The sequence below is a fragment of the Heteronotia binoei genome, chromosome 2 (assembly GCF_032191835.1).
Source record: "Heteronotia binoei isolate CCM8104 ecotype False Entrance Well chromosome 2, APGP_CSIRO_Hbin_v1, whole genome shotgun sequence".
Classification (NCBI taxonomy): Eukaryota; Metazoa; Chordata; class Lepidosauria; order Squamata; family Gekkonidae; genus Heteronotia; species Heteronotia binoei.
The window spans coordinates 176,658,103-176,679,598 of record NC_083224.1 but is presented as its reverse complement, the minus strand read 5'-3'; the positions used below and the strand labels follow the sequence as shown (position 1 = coordinate 176,679,598).

Here is a 21,496-nt window from a genome sequence, read left to right as displayed (position 1 = left end):
AAACCTGATTCTGAAAAGTGATGGATTGCTGGGCATGACTTTGAGGCCAGCATTTACAGCTGCTGGTGCAGTGTTTGTGTGAGCCAGAAAGACCAACGATTTGTGCAAGTCCCTATGCAAAGCTCTCTTTCTCAGGGTAAGGAGCTGGGGTCGAGGAGGCAACGGTCCCAGCCTAGTTTCAGATGTCCCACCTTGCAGGTCAGCAGCCCACATCAGCTGGCTTTGCAAAGGGTATTGTGTCATGTCACCAGAGCACAAGTCGTGGTCTTTCTTGTCCTGCGCAGTGACCTACTTCTGAGCCTTGGACTCAGCTAGCTTAGCCCTTCCACAGATCAGACTGCCGGTATGGTGTAATGATAGGACAAAAGCTGCAGCATCTCCCAAGCAAAGACTGGCCAGGCTGCTGCCTCAGACTTGCAAGTCCCTGTCTAGCAATCCTGGGTTATCGTTTTTGCTTTGTCTGTTGTAGGATCAGAAGATCCCAACAGGGGCTTGGGTGGCATGGAGTTTGGCCACAACACCGCTGGGCAACCAGATCCCTTGCTTCTGGGCATGGATTTAAGAGATGCTGACAGACTAGAGCAGGGGTGTCAAACATGCAGCCCGGGGGCCAAATCAGGCCCCCAGAGGGCTCCTATCAGGCCCCTGAAGCAACTGGCTGTCACCTGCTTTCTTTTTCCTCTCTCTTGCTTCCTTCTGCATCACAGCTTGCTTTGCAAGGCTTGCTGAATCACACAGGAGCTACAGAGCAAAGCCTCTATTTTCTCCATTAATTGAGACTCCTTCCCATCCTGGCCCCCTGGGGAAGGAAGGAAAGAGCCAGAGCTTCCTTTGCCCAGTTCCCTGGATCACATGGGAGAATTACAAAGAAAACACCTTTAAGACCAATGAGTGCTAATGTTTTAAGCAGGTTTTAAGTTTTTTTTTTAAATCTTTAATTGTGTCTGTCTGTGTCTTTTATAAAGTTTACATCTCTGCTACCTAATCCTAAATAGGTACACACATGGCCCAGCCCGACATGGCCCAGCCCAACAAGGTCTCATTTATGTCAGATCTGGCCCTCATAACAAATGAGTTTGACACCCCTGGACTAGAGCATCAGGCTTTTGGGAAACCATTAGAGTGGTTCGGAAACTGTGTGCTGTTTTATTAGCAGCAATTGAACTTCCGCCAAGCAATGGGCAAGCTTATGGGTTCTCCAGAGCACTGGGTCAGGCTGGATGTTACAGGAATAGAAGGGTTTGAGGAGAAAGATGCCTTGGTGGGGAGGGCGGGATATAAATCAAATAAATAAATAATGACAGGATAGACACCCCCCGCCCCCCACCCCAGAATCTGCTGGTTTTAGCCTTCTTTTAGTGGAGGCCAGGAGCTGCGATCAGCTGGGTGGTGCTAGGTGCCGAACTGGTTTCACAATGCACCGGGACAGAGAAAGAGGAAACAGTGGCTGCCCTCCCTTTGCCAGTGCGAAAGCAGGTAGCATCTGTTTAGAGAACTCATTGGATTAGTCAAGTTCTTCGGAAGGCAAACAGCAGAAGGGAAATGGGACAGTCCTTCCGTTAAAAAAGCTGGAGATCCCGTTTAGGGGAGCCGCTGAGCCAAGAGTCAAGAGAAGCCACAATCAGTGGCAACTGCTAATGACTAGAGGGCAAGTAGCTCCCAGCATCAACGGCCATGCCAGAGGCCTGTTTTGCACCCAGCAAAGGTTAATCCAGTTAATACTGCAGTCCTAGAGGGAGTTGCTGGTGACCTCGGTGGGCTTAGAAATGTGTAGCTTTGCACAAGTAGCTCTGCCCGACTCCATTTTGAGAAGGCAACAAGCAGGGGCTTTTGGGCTTCTCCATCAGGCCCTGAAAAAGCTTTCCCACCCCCTGCCCCCACCTCCTTTTTCTACTAAGCATATATAGCCTGCTGAGGAGCTCTAGGTGTCACTGACGTTTGCTTGCAGCTCTCTGACAATATGGATGAGCCCCCTTCTGACGTTTTAGTCCCCCCCCCCTTTTCTCCAGCGCACAAACAGGGCTACCTCTGACTTCTGTTTTAGTGCAAGGAGAGGCTTATAAGGGATGTTATTAAAAAGAAGAGGTGTGAACATCCTTGGAGCTTCCAGGAACTGGGCTGTATTAAAAGGAGGAAGGTGAACAAAGGAATGTTGGTGAATGGGGCATGCCAGGGCAAACTCCCTTAATGGCCCTAGGGTTGCTAAGCAGGTACCGCTTGGGGAGCAGAAACCGGATGGGCGGTTGTGAAATCAGCCCAAGTTTTAAGGGAGGAGGGTGGCCAAAGACGTGTGCATTCTAGGGAATGTGTACATATGTTGGCTATTTCTGTGTTTCTCCCTCTACCCACCATGCACTAACTCCAGCTTTGGTAAACAGCATGAGGGGGAAAATGTTGACATCCAAAATAGAAATGAAAATTGTATAAAACTTGGGGTTGTTGGTTTTTTTTTAAGTAGTTTGGGTTAAGCTCAAACTTGCACCCCTGACCTGGATACTCCAGGCAAGCCCGATCTCATCAGATCTCAAAAGTTAAGCAGGGTTGACTCCGGCAAGTACTTGGATGGGAGACTTCCTTGGAATACCAGGAGGTGGATCCGCAAGATCTCAGAGAAAGGCCTTTCCCAGCTCCGCTGTAGGAGATCCTTCCGCTAGAGATTGAAGTCAGGACCTTCTGTGTGCAACGCAGGTGCTCTTCCACTAAACTGCAGGCTCATCCCTATTTTGTATTATATATGCTTTGATTTTGTGCTGGACCATCCATCGTCATTGCATTGTTGAGAAGCTTCAGCTTAGGGAAGAGGTGTTTTTGACCAACAGATGGTTTACATCTAGCATGCCAACCACTCGGCCAGCCTGCCGGTGCCACACTGACGTCCGCACCTGCTGGCACGACAGCTTTGTCAAGACACACACCTCCAAGAGTGTCATTGCCACCTGTTATTTGGCAAGCGAGACCATCTCTTGTTTCACATACAACGGTCGAGGCAAACTTTCCCCAGTGAGACTGCTTACGAGAACACCGGTTTTCCTCGTTTCATAACAGTCCCCAGGGATTAGAGCTAAGAGGCTGTGGTTTTGTGTAACACCGTGGCCTATTTTCCCAGCGCACCTGAACCACTACAGCGCCTGTGACGGGCATGAAGTTCAGGACACAGAGATATTATAAATCAGGTCAAGGTCCGTCCTGTTCTCTGGAGTGTGAAGACGTTGCTAAGTAGCCCTTTGAGCTCTTCTCCGTTGCTTGGTCATGGCTGCTTTTTAATACCTTGTGATCTAAAATAGCACTGATCCATGTCAAGCCAGAATTGGTGCAAAGTTTGCACAGTCTCCTGCATTCCCGGTTCAAAGGATCACGAGGAACAATTGTTGCAAAAGACCTTCCTCTGCCCAAGATCCCAGAGCGCTGTGGCCAGTCACAGGTGAAACCATTGGTCCAAGGGTATGATTTAATGTAAGACAAATATAAGCACATTAGGCTTCATTCACGTGTGTTTGTGTACATTAAGGGTCTGCTTCTCAGGGCCGGATTAAGAATTAGGCACTGGCCTATGGGCTCCCACGCCTTTAGGGGCCCTGGGCCGGCTTCCTCCCCACCACCTGGATTTACCCTGCTTGCAGCCTGAAGGTGCCTGCAGCAGGGGCTGTGGGCTGTGGGGCAGGCACTCCAACTCTGAGATAATTTGCAAGGGCCCACTCAAGATTTTGACTGCCTAGAGGCCTCCACAGGGTTTAATCCGGCACTGCTGGTCCTTACAGGACAGGGGTGGCCAAACGGTGGCTCAGGAGCCACATGTGGCTCTTTCTCACATATTGTGTGGCTCTTGAAGCCCCCACCGCCCTGTCAGCTGGTTTGGAGAAGGCATTTGTCTCTTTAAATCACTTCTCCAAAGCCAAGCCAGCTGGCAGCTTGGAGAATGCATCTAAAGTTTAAGTTGCTTTCTTTCCATTTCTCTCTCCACTTTCCTTCCTGCCTGCTCTCAAACATCTTATGTTCCTGTCTTGCGGCTCTCAGACATCTGATGCTTATTCTATGTGGCTCTTATGTTAAGCAAGTTTGGCCACCCCTGGTACAGGACATGCAGGTCCGGTTCCACTTAATCCAGGCAGTTCCTTATACTCAAGCTCCCTTCCCCAGACACCCCTCTTCACCCTCCCTCCCCCAGACACCCCCCTTCAGGGCTCTCAACCCTCCGCTAAGCATTATCTGTCCATTCTCACCCACTCACTGAAGTGGCTGTGAAAGGGAGATGAGACCAACTCCCAGAGATGGAAAGGTCTCGTAGAGGCTGGCGGTCGCAACATCACATAGAACCTTCATGTTGATAGGCAATCCACCAACTACCTTTTGCCTTCAAGACCTGCTTCGGCCACTACAGGCTTCAAGACAACTCTTTTGTGGACTTGCAGCAGCAGGCTGCCGTCACCACCTCTCCGGAAACCCTGAACTTTGGTGCCGTCACCAGGGACATCCTGCTCCCTTGTAGTGCACAAGGGCTGGGTCAAGGTTGGGGGCTTTGTGTAGTTTTTTGCTTGTTTTCTTTTTGCTTTCCTCCCAAAACAAAAAAGCAGAGGCCATGAAGGAGTATGAATTCCAGGGAAGTGGTTGCAGTGGGAGAACCTTGCTTTTAAAATAAACGGGCAGCAGAGTCTTGTGATGCTTGAACAGATTTTGTTTGTTTGTTTGTTTTAATTCGGGGGCCCAAATGTAGAAATGTATTAATATATCTGCCGTCCTTTAAAGGTTGTCTTTTGTGCACGCTGCAACAGGCTTACCACGACTGTCCTTCTGGCAGACACCCGGCGAGTTTAGAAAATGAGTCTTCAGTCTCTCTCTCTCTCTCTGTGCCTTTGTCATGCCACACACTTCCCTCCCCTGTCGATCAAATCCTACTCACCGCCTGCCTGGAACAAGCCAGAGGGCTTCCCAAAAACTCTCCCAACGATGCAGTCAGCAGAGGTTACCTGGATTTGGTGACATTGTTGAGATTCTCTGTCACTCACATGAGCCGGATGACTTCATCTGCTCTGGCACGCTGATAAAAATCACCTTGGGGGATAATTGCAGCCACCGGCTGACATCACCAGCCTACTTCTCCCCTCCCCTCCCCATTGTAGGGTATTGTAATGCTGCTCGGGCATGATGTCATCCCAGCCCCTTGGCTGCTTCCTGCAATTGTAGGGACCCTTTTTTGGCACGTCCCTTCTCCAAACACTGGCTCTGTTGTACAGGGGCTGTGTGTGTGTGTGTTCTTGTTCATTGCATTCATGCAACCGGCTTGGCACTTGTACAGGAGCGACCCGTTCGAAGCTTAGCAACCATGAGCTCAGAAAGCTATTTGTGTGCTGTTTATTGTAATGGTTCGGAGGACTGGCCAAACCTGTGCAGATCTGCAAAAAAACACTTTGAAAGCCGGGCGCCCTTGAAAGGTTATGACACAGCTTTCCAGATGAGTGCAGTATCTCCAGCTTCTCAAGGGCAGCATCACTGGTGGCTTGTGGGATGACTGCTGAGGTCCCCGGGGAATTAGAGAAGCAGTCTGAAGGATCATTCCTTGACATTTCAGCATCTGTTTTCACACAGCTGCTGACCCCTCAACAGCATCCATTTCCACAGGTTTCACCATACTCATGAATGTAACAACCCTATCTTATTCCTAGTTCAAGCACTGTTCCACCTAATATATTTTAGGCAGCAACAAATAACCCTGTGAGGTAGGTTAGGCTGAGAGTGTGTGACTGGCCCTGCAAGCTCTCCTGGCAGAATAGGGATTTGAACCTGGGTCTCCCAGAGTCTAGTTGTGAGCATCAACTTTCCAAGGTCTTGAGTAGGGGTGAGTCCCCTGGAGTTGGGAGTCCTTTAACTAGAGTTGAAGCTGGGGCTATCTGGCTGCAAAGACTAGGACTAGAAGGAGAAGAGCAGACCTGTCAGTTCTTTTTTCCTGAACACACAAAGCCATCTTATGCCGAACTGGACAGCCTGTGTATCGGGCATTGGCTTTCCAGAATCCCAGGCCCAGAAGTGTCTTTCCTGGTTCTTGTATCCGAAATCCTTTCAAGCTAGAAAAGGCTGAGCACTGAACCTTAGACCGAAAACATTCACGATTCTCCCTCTCCTGTGAATAATGAACACAGAATTCATAAGTGCACTTTTAATGCTTGTGCTGTGAGTGGGAACTGGGACAGAAATCACATCCTTTTATCATGCACAAGTAAAGGTCTCCCCTCCATCCCATTTTGGGTCAAGGATAGAGAGACACAAAGTCTGGCTCAGGAGGGCAGCTCACACCTGTGTGGCCTTGAGTGGCTTTTTGCTGCAGTGGGTAGCTTGTTGCAAGGCAAAGCATTTTCTGCAGGCAAAGTAAGGCAGGCTCTATTAGTTGTCATATTTCAAATATTGGGTTGTACCTGAAGATTCCCTCCTCCTCCAGTGTCACTTTGGGCCATGCATCTCTCTGCACTTCCAGATTTGGGGGGGGCAGAGTCCCCAGGGGCCTCCTTTCATGCCCGCCCACCCTGCCTGTGCATCCTTTCCCTACCTTGCTTGCATGTCTTCTTCATGCCATCTGCACTGCCTTCAACCCTTTCCCTAATGGGTAGTGTGAGCAGCTTGGTGCTGGAGTGACACACACAAGCGAGCAGGCAGGGGAAGGACACGTTGAGGGGTCAGCAGCTCTGGGTCCTGGCAGCTATGCCAGGGGGTATGGTAATGCCAGCCATGTCTCCCTTTGCTCTTAAAGGTACACACCTCTCTGCCTGTAAGCCTCTTCTCACCATAAGACTTTTCTTTCTCCATTTTCCGCAGGGTAAGTTTGATTAGGGGCAGGGCTTTCTTGGTAGAAAAGCCCAGTGGGAACTCATTTGCTTATTAGGCCACACCCTCTGATGCCAGGCCTGCCAGAGCTATGGTCCTGTGCGTTCCTGCTCAAAAAAAAACCCTGATTAAGGGTGAAACAAAATGAGAGCAAGGTAATAGCACTTCATAGGCTGCCTGAAACTAGTATCACAGAGCTCCTTTTCAGGTAGGGTGCTAAGCAGATCTTTGGGGGTAGGCTCTGGGTATGCTGAAGAATTAAAGGCACAGTGGCGGTTCTGGGGGCTGGAACAAACTGGATCTCTTAGGCTGCACCAAAGCCCCCCCCCCCCACGGGAAAAGAGTTAGGCAACTCAGTCTCCTGGTGAAAATATAAATGCCCGGAGTTTGGGTTATGCAGTCAAGTAACAACACCCCCACTGTTAGTGTACGCATTGTCTTTTTCATCCCATTGTCATTCCCTGCTCTCCTTCCTCCTCCTTGCTTCCTTCCTGTCTCATTCTGCTCCCTCTGCATGGGGAAATGGTGTCTTCTCCAGCTCCAGCATGTGGCTGTTGCTTTGACTGCTGAGCTCAAGATAACAGCTATTTTTCCAAGTTATTGACGAGTACCTTGTTTTGCTTCTGAGGTGGATTGGGAGGGGCATTGTCCATTTCTTGCAGGGTAGGATCCAAACGAAATGTTCCATTTGTGCAAGACAGTTCTGTCAGTCAAACAGAAAGTGTCTGTTGCCTCTCTCTGCTGCAGGCCACTGGTCTCCCTGAAATGCTATTTTGGGGGGAGAGGAGACCCTCAGGATCAGCATGAGATGTGAACTTGGAGGTCTTCAGCAAGTAGACGAATTGTTGGAAATTAGTATAGATCCACTGTTTGCAAACACAACTCCTACCCCCCCCCCCCAAAAAAAAATCCCCATTAGATCTCTAATGAACACCTCTGAGGTGAAAATAAAACTGAAGTACGAAAATGTCACCAAGAAGCTGTTGTGTGACTGCACCCCGAAGGAGCAGATTTTGAATACCTTCCTTGCTGAAACGTTCAGGAAGGAGCCAGCAGTCTCTGGCTCTGAGCACCAGGCCCTTTGCAGTGGCTTTTCCCCCCTTTCGGAGATGACCTCATGTTTGTAGGAACAGAGAGAGAGACTGTGAGGGGGGACGGGAGTTTTTTGCTTGTCTGGGGGAGAACAAAGCCGGCTCCTTTTTGGGTTTACACTTCCTGCAACCAAAGCTTAACAGCTGAATGAGCTATTGAATTTTCTTTCCCCCCCTCCCATCCCAGAGCTGCAATCCCACCTCCCACCCCCCAAAGAATTAAAAAAGCCAACAAAATGTGTCTGGTACAAAACAATGTATGTGTGAGAGAGAGTGTTGTAAGTAATGCTAGACTGTTGGTAGTGAAACAGGAGAAAAGCAATGTTCCATAGACAGGACCAGCTGACCCATAGCCCTGGGTCTGTCCAAAACTGCCCCATTTTTGGAGACAACTAAAGTAAATCTAGCTATAAGCAAGAGGCACTCTGTTTCTTCTGTAGCGATGAAACATGCACATGGGCAGATGTGGCCACTCTCTGGCACTTACACTTAGTGTGTGCATTTGGCTATTTCCGAGCCAAAATTGTACCCCAGATTTGCTGTTTTGTTTCGGCTCAGGGATATCAAAACGGCAAAAGGCACTCCCAAGATTTCAGGATTCCAAACTTGCATCCTGAAATTTCAGGAGCCTTTTGGGTTACTTTGGCTTTGATTGGTATCAGTGGGGGTAGACCTGAAATCCAAGTCTGCACACCAACATCTGTTGTGGCAGTAGAGCTGCAAGCCAGATGCGGGAGGCCAGATCTACTGCACATTGGAAACTTTGACAGTAGTCCTGATCTCTGAAAGGAGGCCAGGGTTACTGATGCTCGATTGATTGATTGATTGATTGATTTCAAGTCACAGCTGATTTATGGCAACCCCATAGGGTTTTCAAGGCAAGAGACGTTCAGAGGTGGTTTGCTATTGCCTGCCTTCACTCCACAAGCCTGGTATTCCTTGAAGGTCTCCCATCCAAGTACTAGCCCTAGCTAGGGCCAGTCTTGCTTAGCTTCCCAGATCTGATGAGATTGGGCTATCTTCGGCTACCCAGGTCAGGGCCACCCAATACTCCTGAACCTGAAGAAACTACCTAAAACGGATTCCTATAATGGAGTCAGCATTCCCAGCATGTTGGGATAACAGTCATCATGCCCTTTCTGAAATACACCAAAGCTACATTAAAGCAGAATTTTTGAAGTGTGCACTCCTGGTGTGACCCAGAACAAAGTCTGAGTTTAAAATTTTCTATTGCACCTGAAGTGTGCATGCACACAAACACTTATACCTCGAATAGACTGTTGTTGGTCTTGAAGGTACCGCTGGGGTCAAGCTTTGTTCTGCTGCTTCAGACCAACATGGCTACCCCACCTGAATCTACCACCACGACCCATGCATTCGTACACCTTCCAGATCCCTTGGTGGCGGCTGGGAGAGAGCTGCAGGGCCATAGTCCCTCCAGTCTGAGTCAGGATTTGAAATGGGTTAGCAAACAATAGGCAGCGGCCCTGGTGGCTCCTGAGCTTGCGCACACACCAGTGGACTCGTTAAAGGTTACTCAATTGTAAAGAAAAACAACAACCAGCCACCCAACATTCCTCACAGGTTTATTAGCTGTAAAAAGTTGCTGTCTCCAACTTGCCTGCGTAGGCTGTTGAACAAGTCCTTTTACTCTGGCGAAGGCTGGAAGAAAAGTGATCTGATGCCAAGATTTTAAATGCTGAGTTTTTCCTCCCAGGAGGAGCACAAACACACACTTTCTTGAAAAGCATCAGGAGTGTGGAAATTGGCTTGAGACAGATTGGGGACCTTCTGGTTCATATCTAAGCCTTGTTGGAGGACCCTGGTTTAAATTTTGGCTCTGCAGTGAGGCAAGAAGCTCTCTCTCAAAGCCAAGTTTAGAGCATCCCAGGGGCCGCGGCTAGGGTTGCCAACTCTGGGTTGGGAAATTACTGGAGATTTTTGAGGTGGAGCCTGGGGAGGACAGGGTTTGTGGAGGAGGCAGACCTCCGCGGGGAATAATGCTATAGAGTTCATCCTCCGAAGGAGCCATTTTCTCCAGGGGAACTGATCTGTGTAGTCTGGAGATAAGTTGTAATTCCAGGAGGTCACCAGGCCCTACCTGGATGTTGGCAACCTTAGGTGTGGCTGCCATTGTACCCCTTAAATTCCCCTTATCCTGCTTGGGACCACAGTGTGGGGGAGGGGGATAGGTTGGGCTTTTGAAAATACTGGTTGTGGGGTGACAGAAACCCCTTCTTTCCTCCGCAGTCCCCAACAGGCTTGGACCCATACGGCATTTGCAAAGTGAGGTACTTCTAGAGGTAAAAGGGTAGCAGCGTCTTTAGGGGCATCATATCATCAAGTTTGGTCCTTGGTCGCACTCTTCCTTCACTTGCAGTGGGGAATAGAACTGCTGACTTACGTTTTAGCTTTCTTGGAAGGATGATGTCAGTGCTTGGAGAAGGGACACTGTCTGTGACTCAGCGCAAGAGGGCCTGGTTTGTCCAGAGAAGGTCCCAGGTTCAATCCCAAGTAGGTGATGTGAAAGACCTCTGTCCAAGATCTGTGGAGAGCTGCTGCCAGCAGACAATACCAACCTGTGGTCTAACTAAGCGTAAGGCAGCTTCTTGTGTTCAAGAAAATGCATCTGAAGCATTTCAGCTATTTGGTAATACCAAACAGGGGCAGCTTATTATAAGAAATCCTTCTTGCCACTCTTGACTTTTCCTATTTCCTCAATAACTGCCACCAGCGTCAGCCAGAAAAAGGAGGTATTCTCCCCACCCACTCCTTTCCACAGCCCTGCATGAGTATTTTCCTGTCCAAGTGGAGTTCAGACCGGTTGTGCATTGAACAGGCACTGCCCTGGTTCTGTTTTTCCTCGGCAGGCGAGATAGCTTTCATGTCCAGATCAGGGAATACATTTTCTCTCTGTTGGGGGTCGTAAAAATCAAAGAGCCCACAGATCCCAATTAAGGACCTTGTTCTAGAGGGCTCTGAGTGTGGTGTGAAGGGGGCATCACTTTGCTTCGCTGGCTGCTGAGTCATGCCTTCTCACAGCCTGCCGATGTCATCCCCAATTGCTTGTGAGTCACCAAGCTGAAGCAATCTGCCTATAAAAGGCTGAAATCCTTTGCTATCCTTGGGAGGGGGGGGGGAGCAACTGGCTCTGTGAGGCGGAAGAATAGAGTTGTAAGAAAGAAACATTTACATGCTGGGTCTCCCACTGTAGAGGCACCAGTGAACCAAGTTGTAAAAATAGGAACAATCTGTCGTATTTCTACTACAGACATGCATGTGGCACGCATTTAGAAGCTGCATCGCCTCCAGCTTCCTGGTTTGCTCTTCTTGTCAGAGCAAAGCAGAGGGCTGTCATGGGTAAAGGTGTGTGGAGGGGGGGGGGGGGGAGGCACAGTTACATAAACTTGGGAGCGTAGGTTCCACTGCCTAGCACAAGACCGGCTTCTGAGCAATCATGGATTGGGTCTTTCAGATCTACCATGCCCAGTAGCGTCACCTTCCCCTTTGTGGCCCAGAAGTAAGGACACGACTCGAGGCATACCTTGCTGAACATTGACTTGATTGGAAAAAATGCAAAAGGCTTAAAAACAGAACAAAAGCTGCACAAGAACATGTCTCAGATGACAAATGAACACCAAATTTGGCTCCCCTTCCTCAAAAATGGCACCTGGACTGGCTGAGACTCCCAACACATTTTGTTTTCTCTGGGAAACACATGCACTGGTTTGGGCCCTTTCTGTCAGTGATCTTGCTTTGTTCATTGGTTATAGCATTGCCATTCTGGTGAGCACTTTTGATTATCGTATAGTGGTTAAAGTGTCAGGATAGGATATAGAAGACTCAGGTTCAAATTCTCACTCTGCCATGGAGGCTCACTGGGTGAACTTTGGCCGGTCACGTACTCTCACCCTAATCCACCTCACAGGGTTGTTGTGAGGATCAAATTGAGGAGAAGAGAAACTATTTTGAGTCCCCTGCCCCAATTGGGGAGAAAGCCAGGGTATAAGTGAGTAAATAATCTGGCCTGATCTTCAACTTATATACTGAAGGACTTTTTTTAAGGCACAGGAGTCTTACTGTATCCTGTAACTTTTTGACTCAGAAAGATGCTGGCTTTTTGGTTTTTGAAGCAAGTCTCCACCAACCTTCTCTGTGCCTGGCTGCACACTCCCTCTCTCTGGGATCTCAAAAGTTTGCAGTATTTGTGTTGGTCCTAATAAGATGTTACGGCCAGCATCAGGGGGTGATATTGTTAGGCAGTGGCACAAGACCCTCTGGTGTAACCAGTCAGCCACCCGCTTGCTTTCTTGGGAGGAGGGCAGAGGAGGTGGAGGGGCAAGGCTGGCTGTGTGTTGGGAAGAAGTGTGAAATGGAGGGCATCATTCCCTCCCCCTGGGAATGACCTGGGTTCTAGTGCTCTGGGTTTACCAATTTTTTTTTTCTAACAGACCACCAGGACTGCCCGGCATTTTCCTCCAGGAGATGCTCAAGTTCCTGTGAGCCTGACACAGGATTGCAGGCACTCTGGCCTCATTGGCAAACCATCAGCACACCCCGATTCATCTTAGCTTCCTGCTTAAAGCAAAATTTAGCCGTTGTTTGCATAAAGCTCTCCCTTCCGGCTGCCAGGCTCTCCCAGCAATCATTTTTGTGGAGGGAGGTCAGGCAGCCGGTTCCTAGGAAATGGGTTTCTAGTTGCCAGGAAAGGAGCCCGTGTTGCACTGTACATAGCCCTATCTGCTCTTGCTTGCCATGCAAATCAGCACTGGCTTTTCCCCAAGCCTCCTTCCAGCTCCTCCGCCCTCTTGAGATTGTTTGTGCCTTTCCCATCAGCTCATAATCTAGAGGAACTCGTTTGCTCCAGCTGGGAAGGGGTGGGTGAGAAGGGACCGAGCTGGTGGAGAAAACTCCTGAGTCACAAAAGCAAAACTGCCCTGTCAGGCTGCCTAAGGCCGATTGTCATTGCGAGGAAATGAAATAGAGAGATTGCTACAGGCAGGTCTCTCAAGGGCAGCGGACTTTGGCCCAGAGTCTGGGGCTTAAATGCTAGCTAGTTTATCCGGCTCTGAGCAGCTCACTTGGATTTCATTAAACTCTTGTTTGCACTGGTCTTTTTCTCCACCCCTTAAAAAAAAAAAAACCAACCGGTGCCCATCTCTGTTTATATGCCCAGCGTGTTCTCTAGGCTCAATCAGGCCCAGACTGGAGCTCCCAGCAGTTTTTTAAAAAGCTATTTTGAGGTATGCCCTGGCCTGGATAGCCCAGGCTAGCTCAATCTTGTCAGATCTCAGAAGCTGTCAGGCTGGCCCTGGCTAGTATTTGAATGGGAGACAATCAAGGAAGTCTGGGGTTGCAGTGCAGAGACAGACAGTGGCAAACCAGAACTTCTCTTCCCTTGAAAACCCCACAGGGCTGCCATGTCGGCTGCAACTGGACAGCAGGGCGGATTAACAATTAGGCCACGTAGGCACTGGCCTTTGGGCCCCCACGCCTTTAGGGGCCCTAGGCTGGCTTCCCCCCACCCCTGGTTTTCTCCCTGCTTGCAGCCGTCCCAGGCTGCACACACAGCCAGCAACTGCGCCGCTCTTTGCCCGACTTGCCTGGTATGGTTGCTGCTGGCGGCGTCGCCAAGTTTGCCTCTCTCTGCCTCTCCCTCACAGCTTTGTCAAGGGGGTTTTCGAGAAGGTGCCTGCAGGCTTCAGTGGGGCTCCGACTCTGAGATAAGTTGCAAGGGGCCCCCAAGATTTTGTCTGCCTAGGGGCTTCCACAGGACGGCACTTTCCACCACCATTCTCAGGCATGCTGGACTGGACGTGCGTAAGTATAGAGTATTTCAGGGCTTTATTGGTAGAAAAAACCCAGCAGGAATTCATTTGCATATTAGACCACGCCCTCTGGTGGCACCATTGTTTTATATGGGGCAGGAACTCATTTGCATATTAGGCCACACCCCATTGTGCCAAGCCAGCCAGAACTGTGTTCCTGTGTGTTCCTGCTAAAAAAAACCCCCTGGAGTATTTAAAAAATTGTCAGGAGTTCTGGGCATGGAACTTCCAGCATCTGTCTAGTTGGCCCCTGCCTTTCACTGATCTATACAGCAAAACTCAACCCACAGCAAATTCAGTAGTGCCGTAGTCTCGACTAGTAGCCATCCCAGCTTACCACCACCCTGATCCTAGACTCGCTTTATTTGGTAGCACGTTAAGAACGTACAAAGCTCACCATTGTCTTCTTTGCCTGGAATAATTAAAGGGGACTGTGGTGGACACAGGACAATATTAAACATGCAGCCTCACTGTGAAATGTACTGCAAACAGCTGCATGTACTCTTACTGCTTGGAACGCAGCATTCAATTGAGAGGAGTCTGTGAATTTGACTGGTACAGAAATTTGACATAAGCATTCCAGTTTCTAGCTATGTTAGAAGTTAAATGTTTTGTGTCTGCTTGGTGAGCACATACGTACGAGATGGTTCAATCTAATGGCAGACCTTAAGAAAATGGGAAGCCTCACTCAAGTTGCATGACCAGAAGAGTTGGATACATTTGGATCCTTGGAAAAGGACAGTGGTTTCTGAAACAGACTGAGTAAATGGCGATTGGCAGGGTCATTTATTGAAATATTTGAATCACTGTACAGCCTCCATTCTGTATATATGAAGTATCGCTTATATGCCAATGATACATGGTGGATTTTTCATTAAAAACACATGCAAATACATTGAATGTTCACATAACTTTATTGAGGTATTTATAAGCAGTATTAGTACATACAGCTGTTTGCAGCACATTTCACAGTGAGGCTGTATGTTTAGTATTGCCTGGGCTAATGGCTGCTTCAGATGCTCTGCTTTTAGGCACAGTTCAGTGGCAGAGTACATGCTTGGCAGGGCCCGGGTTTGATCACTGATTAAAAATATTGCAGTAAACCAAACTGGGAAAGATAGTTCTCTGGAAAGGCCCTTGGAGAACTGCTGGCAGACCAAGGAGACAGTGCTGAAGTCAGATGGAGCCAGTGTCCAAATCAGTATAAGGTGGTGTCACGTGACTGGGGAAAGCCCAGAGCTCACCTGCTTTGCAAGCAGGAGATCCCAGTTTCATTCCCCAGTGTCTGCCACTCATTCCCCAGCGTTGGGGATACCCTGTCAGCCAGCAGGGATAGCACCTGAGCCAGGGTTTCTGATGGCCAGTAGAAAGCAGCTCCAGCTGACTTGTGCAGGGTGTTCACTGGAATGGGCAGAGGGTCTCACCACAGCTAATCCCGTCACTCTGCCACAACCTCTATTGCTTACTTCCTTTCTCCTCCAATCTGTTCCTGCCCACGCAGCCATTTGAAAACCTGAGCTCAAAGCCACCTACTTAAAATAAGCAGATCTTAGCAGCTGCAGTGCAGTCCGACTGGGGGAGATACTGTACTCCAGGGAGTGGGGTGGAACCCAAGGCCAACAGAGAATCCTCTGGCACAGCCCATGTTGTTCGCTTGCAATATAGAGTTGCAAGGGCTCCACCCTCCCCTTTACGTTACCCAAAGATGCTGGGACTTGGTGTTCCCAAGAGCTGTTTTGACTGACTTCATCAACCATTAACTAGGTTACAAGAACTTTTAGTGGGCCTCTTCTTAGAAAGCGCATAAACAGGAGCCCCATTTCAGAGAAGTGTCCAGCAAAGACCACTGAGATGCATTTTGCTAATGGAAGCTTGCATTTTAGGTAGCTGGTTGGATACTGAAGTAGCTTCGAAATGCTAGTTTCTTTGCTTTGGGAGTGTTTTATTTTTAAATATCCATTGCAGTCCAGCTTCTCCCCTACCTGGTAGACCACTTGCACCTGCAGATTAATGGGGGGGGGGGAGACTCCGGGCATATATAAACTGGGCTTTCTAGATGGGTGAAAGGGTGAGATGCAGAATGCCCCCCTTGACAGATGGCTTAAAAAGGTGATTCCTGCTTCATCTCTGCTTTCTGATCTTTTGGGAGTCAGTGTTGTCACACAGATGTGAACGTATATGCAGATATACATTTTTTCAGTGTCGTTCTTTGCACTGTGGAAGATGGGAAGGGGGAAATGACAATTCATTTTTATTGCTAATTTGTGAAATGTGCATTGCAGCTTATCTGCTCAGCGTTCTTGTTTGCCCCAGAGTGGCAAGCTGTAGTTCAAGAGCAAATCTGTGGAAAATGCAATGACCAGGCATTGGACCATCCTCATCGAGGAATTGTAGCCCTGCAGATCCCTCCATTTTTGTGTCTTCGGGGTGGGGTGGAAATGCGTGAAAACATCTGCTCCAGTTGCAAATCATTCTGGTGACCAGAGCTGCAGAATCTGGAGTCTGCCTTCCCCTCTCTCTTTTTGCAGTATGATTTTGGTCCACAGTCACAGAGCAGAGTCTCTTTTCCCTACTGTGCTGCTGCCATTCTGGTTCCTGCTCAAACTGTCTGGAAGCTGAGGAACCTAGACAGAAAAACTCTTCAGTAACGTCAGAGCTATTGGTTCTCTTGAGCTTTGCAAATCACGAGCAGACAGGTCTTCACTTCAGGCAGGCCTATATTTGGAATCCTTTACCCCCCACAGAAGAAGAAGACTGCAGATTTATACCCTACCCTTCTCTCTGAATCAGAGACTCAAAGCGGCTTACAGTCTCCTATATCTTCTCCCCCCACAACAGACACCTTGTGAGGTGGGTGGGGCTGAGGGGGCTCTCGCAGCAGCTGCCCTTTCAAGGACAACCTCTGCCAGACCTACGGCTGACCCAAGGCCATTCCAGCAGGTGCAGGTGGAGGAGCGGGGAATCAAACGTGGTTCTCCCAGATAAGAGTCCGCACACTTAACCACTACACCAAACTTGCACAGCCAAAGTAACTCTTTCTGTCCTGCCCTCGGACTGTGTTAAGAAAGGGACACTCATAGAGAGAAAAAATTGAAATCAATGTGATCTTCATGGCAGGATTCACCATCAAAGGCCACACTGATGCTGAACACATAAGTGGGGGTTTTTGGGATAAGTTGATTGTGAGCTGTTTCGAACACAGAGCAGGATACAGTTCGTTAAAAAATAAAATACAATGCAATGGTGGGGGCGAATTGCCTGCAGAAGGTCCCTGGTTGATTCCCCAGGGGGGTGCCTGGTGTTAGAACTCCCCCCAGGACCTTGGAGAGTGACAGTCAGTCGAAGAGACGGTAGCCTTGAGCTTGATGGACCAACAGGTGTTGATCGGCCCAAGAGCTGAAAAAGGAAGAACTTGCTGTTTCTCACTAACCAATCACTGTGCTTTGAATCTCAAGTGTCCTGCCCTTGGTTATGTATCATTGGGATTCATCCTGGGGAAAGCCAAGAGGCAGGGTGGTTCAAAACTTGCAGTGGTCAGAGAAGGGAGTTTTGGTGGCTTCCGGCTGCTATTCCTTTACGACCGATGCTGCCACAACTCCCACCAGAGTCCCCGTTCAAGGAGCTTGGCTTTCCCAGGCCTCTTTATCTGGATGCCTTTCTGCCTATGGCTCCCCCCCCCCCCGCCCCTCATTTTGTTACTGGCAGTGGACTCAGGATCTCCTCCTCCTGGTTTCCTAGCCCCTTGCACTCTCCTTCCCTTATTTCTCCTGTTTCTTTCTTGCTGTCTCTTCCTCCCTGGTTTTGTATTTTTCTCCATCCCCTTGTTTGCTCAGTATAACTTTTTTTAAAAAAAATTATTTTAAGAGAGCAATACAGTAGAAGCCTGGAGGGAAAACATTGGCTGGGAAAAGAGGAGCCTCATTTTAAAAGCAAGCTCTCTTTCCAGGGTGTGTGCCGCATAGGAGAGTCGCCTTTTCTCAGCGGAAAGAATGAAAGTAACCCAAGTTTGCTGTCCGGTTTCGTTCCAGGGTTTTCGGTGCTAGCTGGGCCTAGAACCGATGGCAGACAATGTCTACGACTAACAACATAGCCCAGGCCAGGAAGCTGGTTGAGCAGCTGCGCATTGAGGCTGGCATCGAGAGGATAAAGGTGAGAACCAGCACGGAGGAGAGTCGACGAAGCGGAGCACGCTAAGACCGATTTCCCACTAGCCTTATGCCGCTTTCACGCTCCTCTTCTCCGTGGGGCTTCTGTCGGATGTCACACTGTCTGCTCCAGGGCTGCAACTAGCTTCGCTTTTTTCGCGCGGCGAACAGGAACTGTTTTTTAGAGGATCTCGTTTGCTGCGTGAAAGAGGCGGAGCGAGTTGCAGCCTCGGGGCAGCTTGTGCGAAATCCGACGGAAGCCCCGCTGAGAAGAGGAGACTGAGAGCGGGGTAAGGCTAGTGGGATGTCGGTCCAAATCAGGCCAGCATTCCCTTCAGGAGTGGCAATTCCCCACTGTTGGGGGGCAAGAGATGCAGAATACTTCTTCTGGGGGTGGCAGGAAGTTTCTTAGAAGAGGCATTCTTTCCCATGTGGGCAACCCCAGGGAATGTTTTTCCACGAAAGGGGGGAGGGACTCCTGTGAAGAGGTATGCCCTCCTATGTAGAAGGGAACATCTCTTCCTTCAAGCACCTTCTGAGGAAAAGCAGTCCATAGAAGGAAATGCCTCTTCTCGTAAGGTATTCTGCTGTCTACCAGTTTCATTCATGGCGCTGCACTGTTCGTTAGAAGCATTGTTCTAGTTGATTGAAAGGTTTTCAGTTGCTGAAGCTCATCAGCCAACAGGCGGAGCATTGCAGAATTCATCACACGTCTCCTGCCATTGCTCTAAGAATGGAAACAATCCGAAGGGAGCCCCGTGCTGGTTCTTTCAGAGAGCCCGATCTGGTTTGAAAGAGGATGCTCAGCCTATTTTTGCCATGAGTACACAGCTTTGCACTGTCTCAGAAACCATTAGAGGCAGTGGGGCCTGGAAGAAACATGGATGTGCACACATCCCAGCAGCATGAAGCTTCTCTCAAGTCTCGTTCAGTTCTCCCAAAGCTCTTGGAGTGTCTCTGTTATTCCCTGGTTGCCAACTTCTGAACCGGCCCCTGTAGCTATGCCATTTGCAGCTGGCCAATCGACAAGCTGCTCATGATCGTATTTGGCCCTGTACCACATCCAAGCATCACCTGCTGATTTTTTTGCATACGAAACCCACTGTTAAATGCATAGCCAGGCTGGATTTTTCTCTCTCACTAACATTAAGAGCAAGTGGCATAAACTCATGTGAATGTAAGAACATGGCTGATTTCGCACTAGGGCTTGTTCCGGGTGGAGAGCCCTTTTGCCCCCCGGCGCTTCTCTCCGTTTTCGCACAAGCTGCCCTGGAGCTTGCGAGTTGGCGCTTTCCCGCAGCAAGCAGAAACTGCTTGTAAGAGGATCTCGCTTGCTGCAGGAAAGCGGTGTGCCAACTCACAGCTGTGGGGCAGCTTTTGGGAAAACAGAGAGAAGCGCCGGGAGCAAAAGGGCTCTCCACCTGGAACAAGCCTAGTGCAAAATCGTTCCATGTCTTTTGGGCATATTGGAGCATATTAAACCAGGAAGTTCCCACTCACTGAATCCCCATGGTGGCATCTTTGCTCCCTCCAGTGCCGTCCTTTGTGGCGGAATGAGAACACCCTGGAAGGAGGAATTGCGGGCCGGACATCTGAGGACAGGCAACCCTTCTATTAAGTATCCTGCATTAGCCCCATAGTCTCCAGGGCTGGTCCTTAAAAGTCCAGCCCAGCCCACTGTTGTCTTGTAATTTGCCGAAGTTTGCGCCCATGCCTTCCGTCCCACCCGTGCGTCTTGGTTTCAGCCTGTCTCCGCAGGGTTTGGTTCCCAGAATAGACCTTTGAACTAAAATAAAACTCAAGCCTGAAGTAATTTCTCCCGGCTGGCCACTTTGCTGTGGCTTCCAGGAGTCCTGTTTTTAGCAGCCGAGGGCAGCCACAAGTCAGCAGTTCTCTCCCTTCCTGGAGGAGGAGAGAGGAGGCAGTCAGCGGAGGGGGATCCTAATCCGTGACTCCATTTGAATCGGGTTCTTCTCTCCCTCGTTCTCTGTACGACTCATTCCTTCACGCTCCCTTTCTCAGCTTGTGGTTCTCCCCTGTGATCAGTCAGTTAAATAAATAAGACTTGGGGAAAGCGCCTGTTTGAAATGGGAAAACAAACAAGCCATTTATAACAAGTTCTGGCAGCTCCTTGCTCCCTTTGATTTTATCTAATTTAGGGTCCCCAGCCTGTTTCAGCCTGCAGGCATGTTCAGAGTTCTTCTGACACAGCGTGGTGGGCGCTGCCACAAAACGGCTATCACAGGGGGCAGAGCCAGCCACGATATGACTCCTGCAGCTTACCTTCAGTCACACCTTACATGAGGGGTAGCCAAACTGCAGCTTGGGAGCCACCTGTGGCTTTTTCACACATGTGTTGCTCTCGAAGCCTCCACTGCCCTGTTGGCTGCTTTGGAGAAGGCATTTCTCTCTTTACATCACTTTGCCAAGCCAGCCAACGGCTTGAAGAATACATTTAAAGTTAAATTTGCTTTCTTTCTGCCTCTCCCTCCCTCCCCCACCTATTTGCCTTCCTTCCAGCTCTCAGACACCTGACGTTCATGTTTTGCAGCCCTCAAACATCCGACATTTATTCTGTGTGGCTCTTACATTAAGCAGGTTTGGCCACCCCTGCCTTGTACCATGGTGGCTGCTGCCACCAAAACAATGTTTTTTAAAAACATGGCAGAGAGAATCAAATCTCCAGTAGCCAATCACAAGCTTTGCTGGGAAAAAGCCCAGCCTGGCCCCGCCCAGTTTGTGGGTGCCAGGAAAGGCGTTGGCAGGTGCCCTGATCTAACTTGGGGACCCCTGATCTAACTCTCTCCCCCCCCCCCTCTTTTTGTGCTCAGGTCTCCAAAGCATCCTCCGAGTTAATGAATTATTGCGAGCAGCAAGCCAGGAACGACCCTCTGCTGGTTGGCGTTCCTGCCTCCGAGAACCCCTTCAAGGACAAGAAGCCGTGCACCATCCTATAGCTTGGCTCTCGCCTGCATGTCGACCCTCTCTCTCTCTCTCCGTCTCTCCCTCTCTCAGGCAAGGCGCTGGCCTGCTCCGATCTAAAGCCGAGTCAAGCAAACTTTCAGCACCGTGCAGAGGGGTAAGGACTGAGAGCTCAGTCCATAAAACTTCTCTTTAAAAAACAAAACAAAAATCTTTAAAAGCGTTTGCAAATCTGAGGTCCGCCTCCGATCCCAAGAAGGGTTCCCATTTTAAAAACGAAGCCAGTGTCCTCGATAAAGAGAGGGAGGGCACCTGCTCTTTAAGATAGCGCTGGTGTTTGGAAAGATGGGGCCAAGCCTGGATTCACAGCCACTGACTTCACTTTGACCTGGCCTCTGTCTTAAGAGACGAGACCAGTCAGGTGCACGTGCGTGCGTGTGTCTTATTGTATAAAACGAATGTTTTCAAACGACTGAATACTGAATTTGTGCCCCGGGGGGGGGCGGGGTTGGGGTGGGGACAGAGGGAGATGGGGCACAAGATACGCAGGAGCCATATTCCAAGGGGGTCATTGTATGAAACTCATGAAACTTTCTGTCCGTTCCCAGATGTGTCGCATGGCTGGGAAGCACCTTGTGACTGTACAGTGTCTGTAAGCAGCAGGGATAAAGGCTGTGTCCTTGCAAGGGGGTGGGGG

At 49.4% G+C, this 21,496-nt stretch overlaps 1 protein-coding gene across 1 annotated transcript in view; it reads left to right on the top strand.

Annotated features, from left to right (window-relative positions):
* The window catches only part of GNG7 (G protein subunit gamma 7), a 145,097-nt gene extending 123,829 nt beyond the window's left edge, over positions 1-21,268 (top strand). Inside the window, exons 4-5 of the mRNA XM_060232523.1 lie at positions 17,761-17,881; positions 20,709-21,268. Coding sequence (XP_060088506.1) covers positions 17,801-17,881; positions 20,709-20,834 — 207 coding nt within the window. The 5' untranslated portion in view covers positions 17,761-17,800 and the 3' untranslated portion in view covers positions 20,835-21,268. The remainder of the gene's footprint in view (positions 1-17,760; positions 17,882-20,708) is intronic.
* The last annotated feature ends 228 nt before the right edge of the window (positions 21,269-21,496 follow it).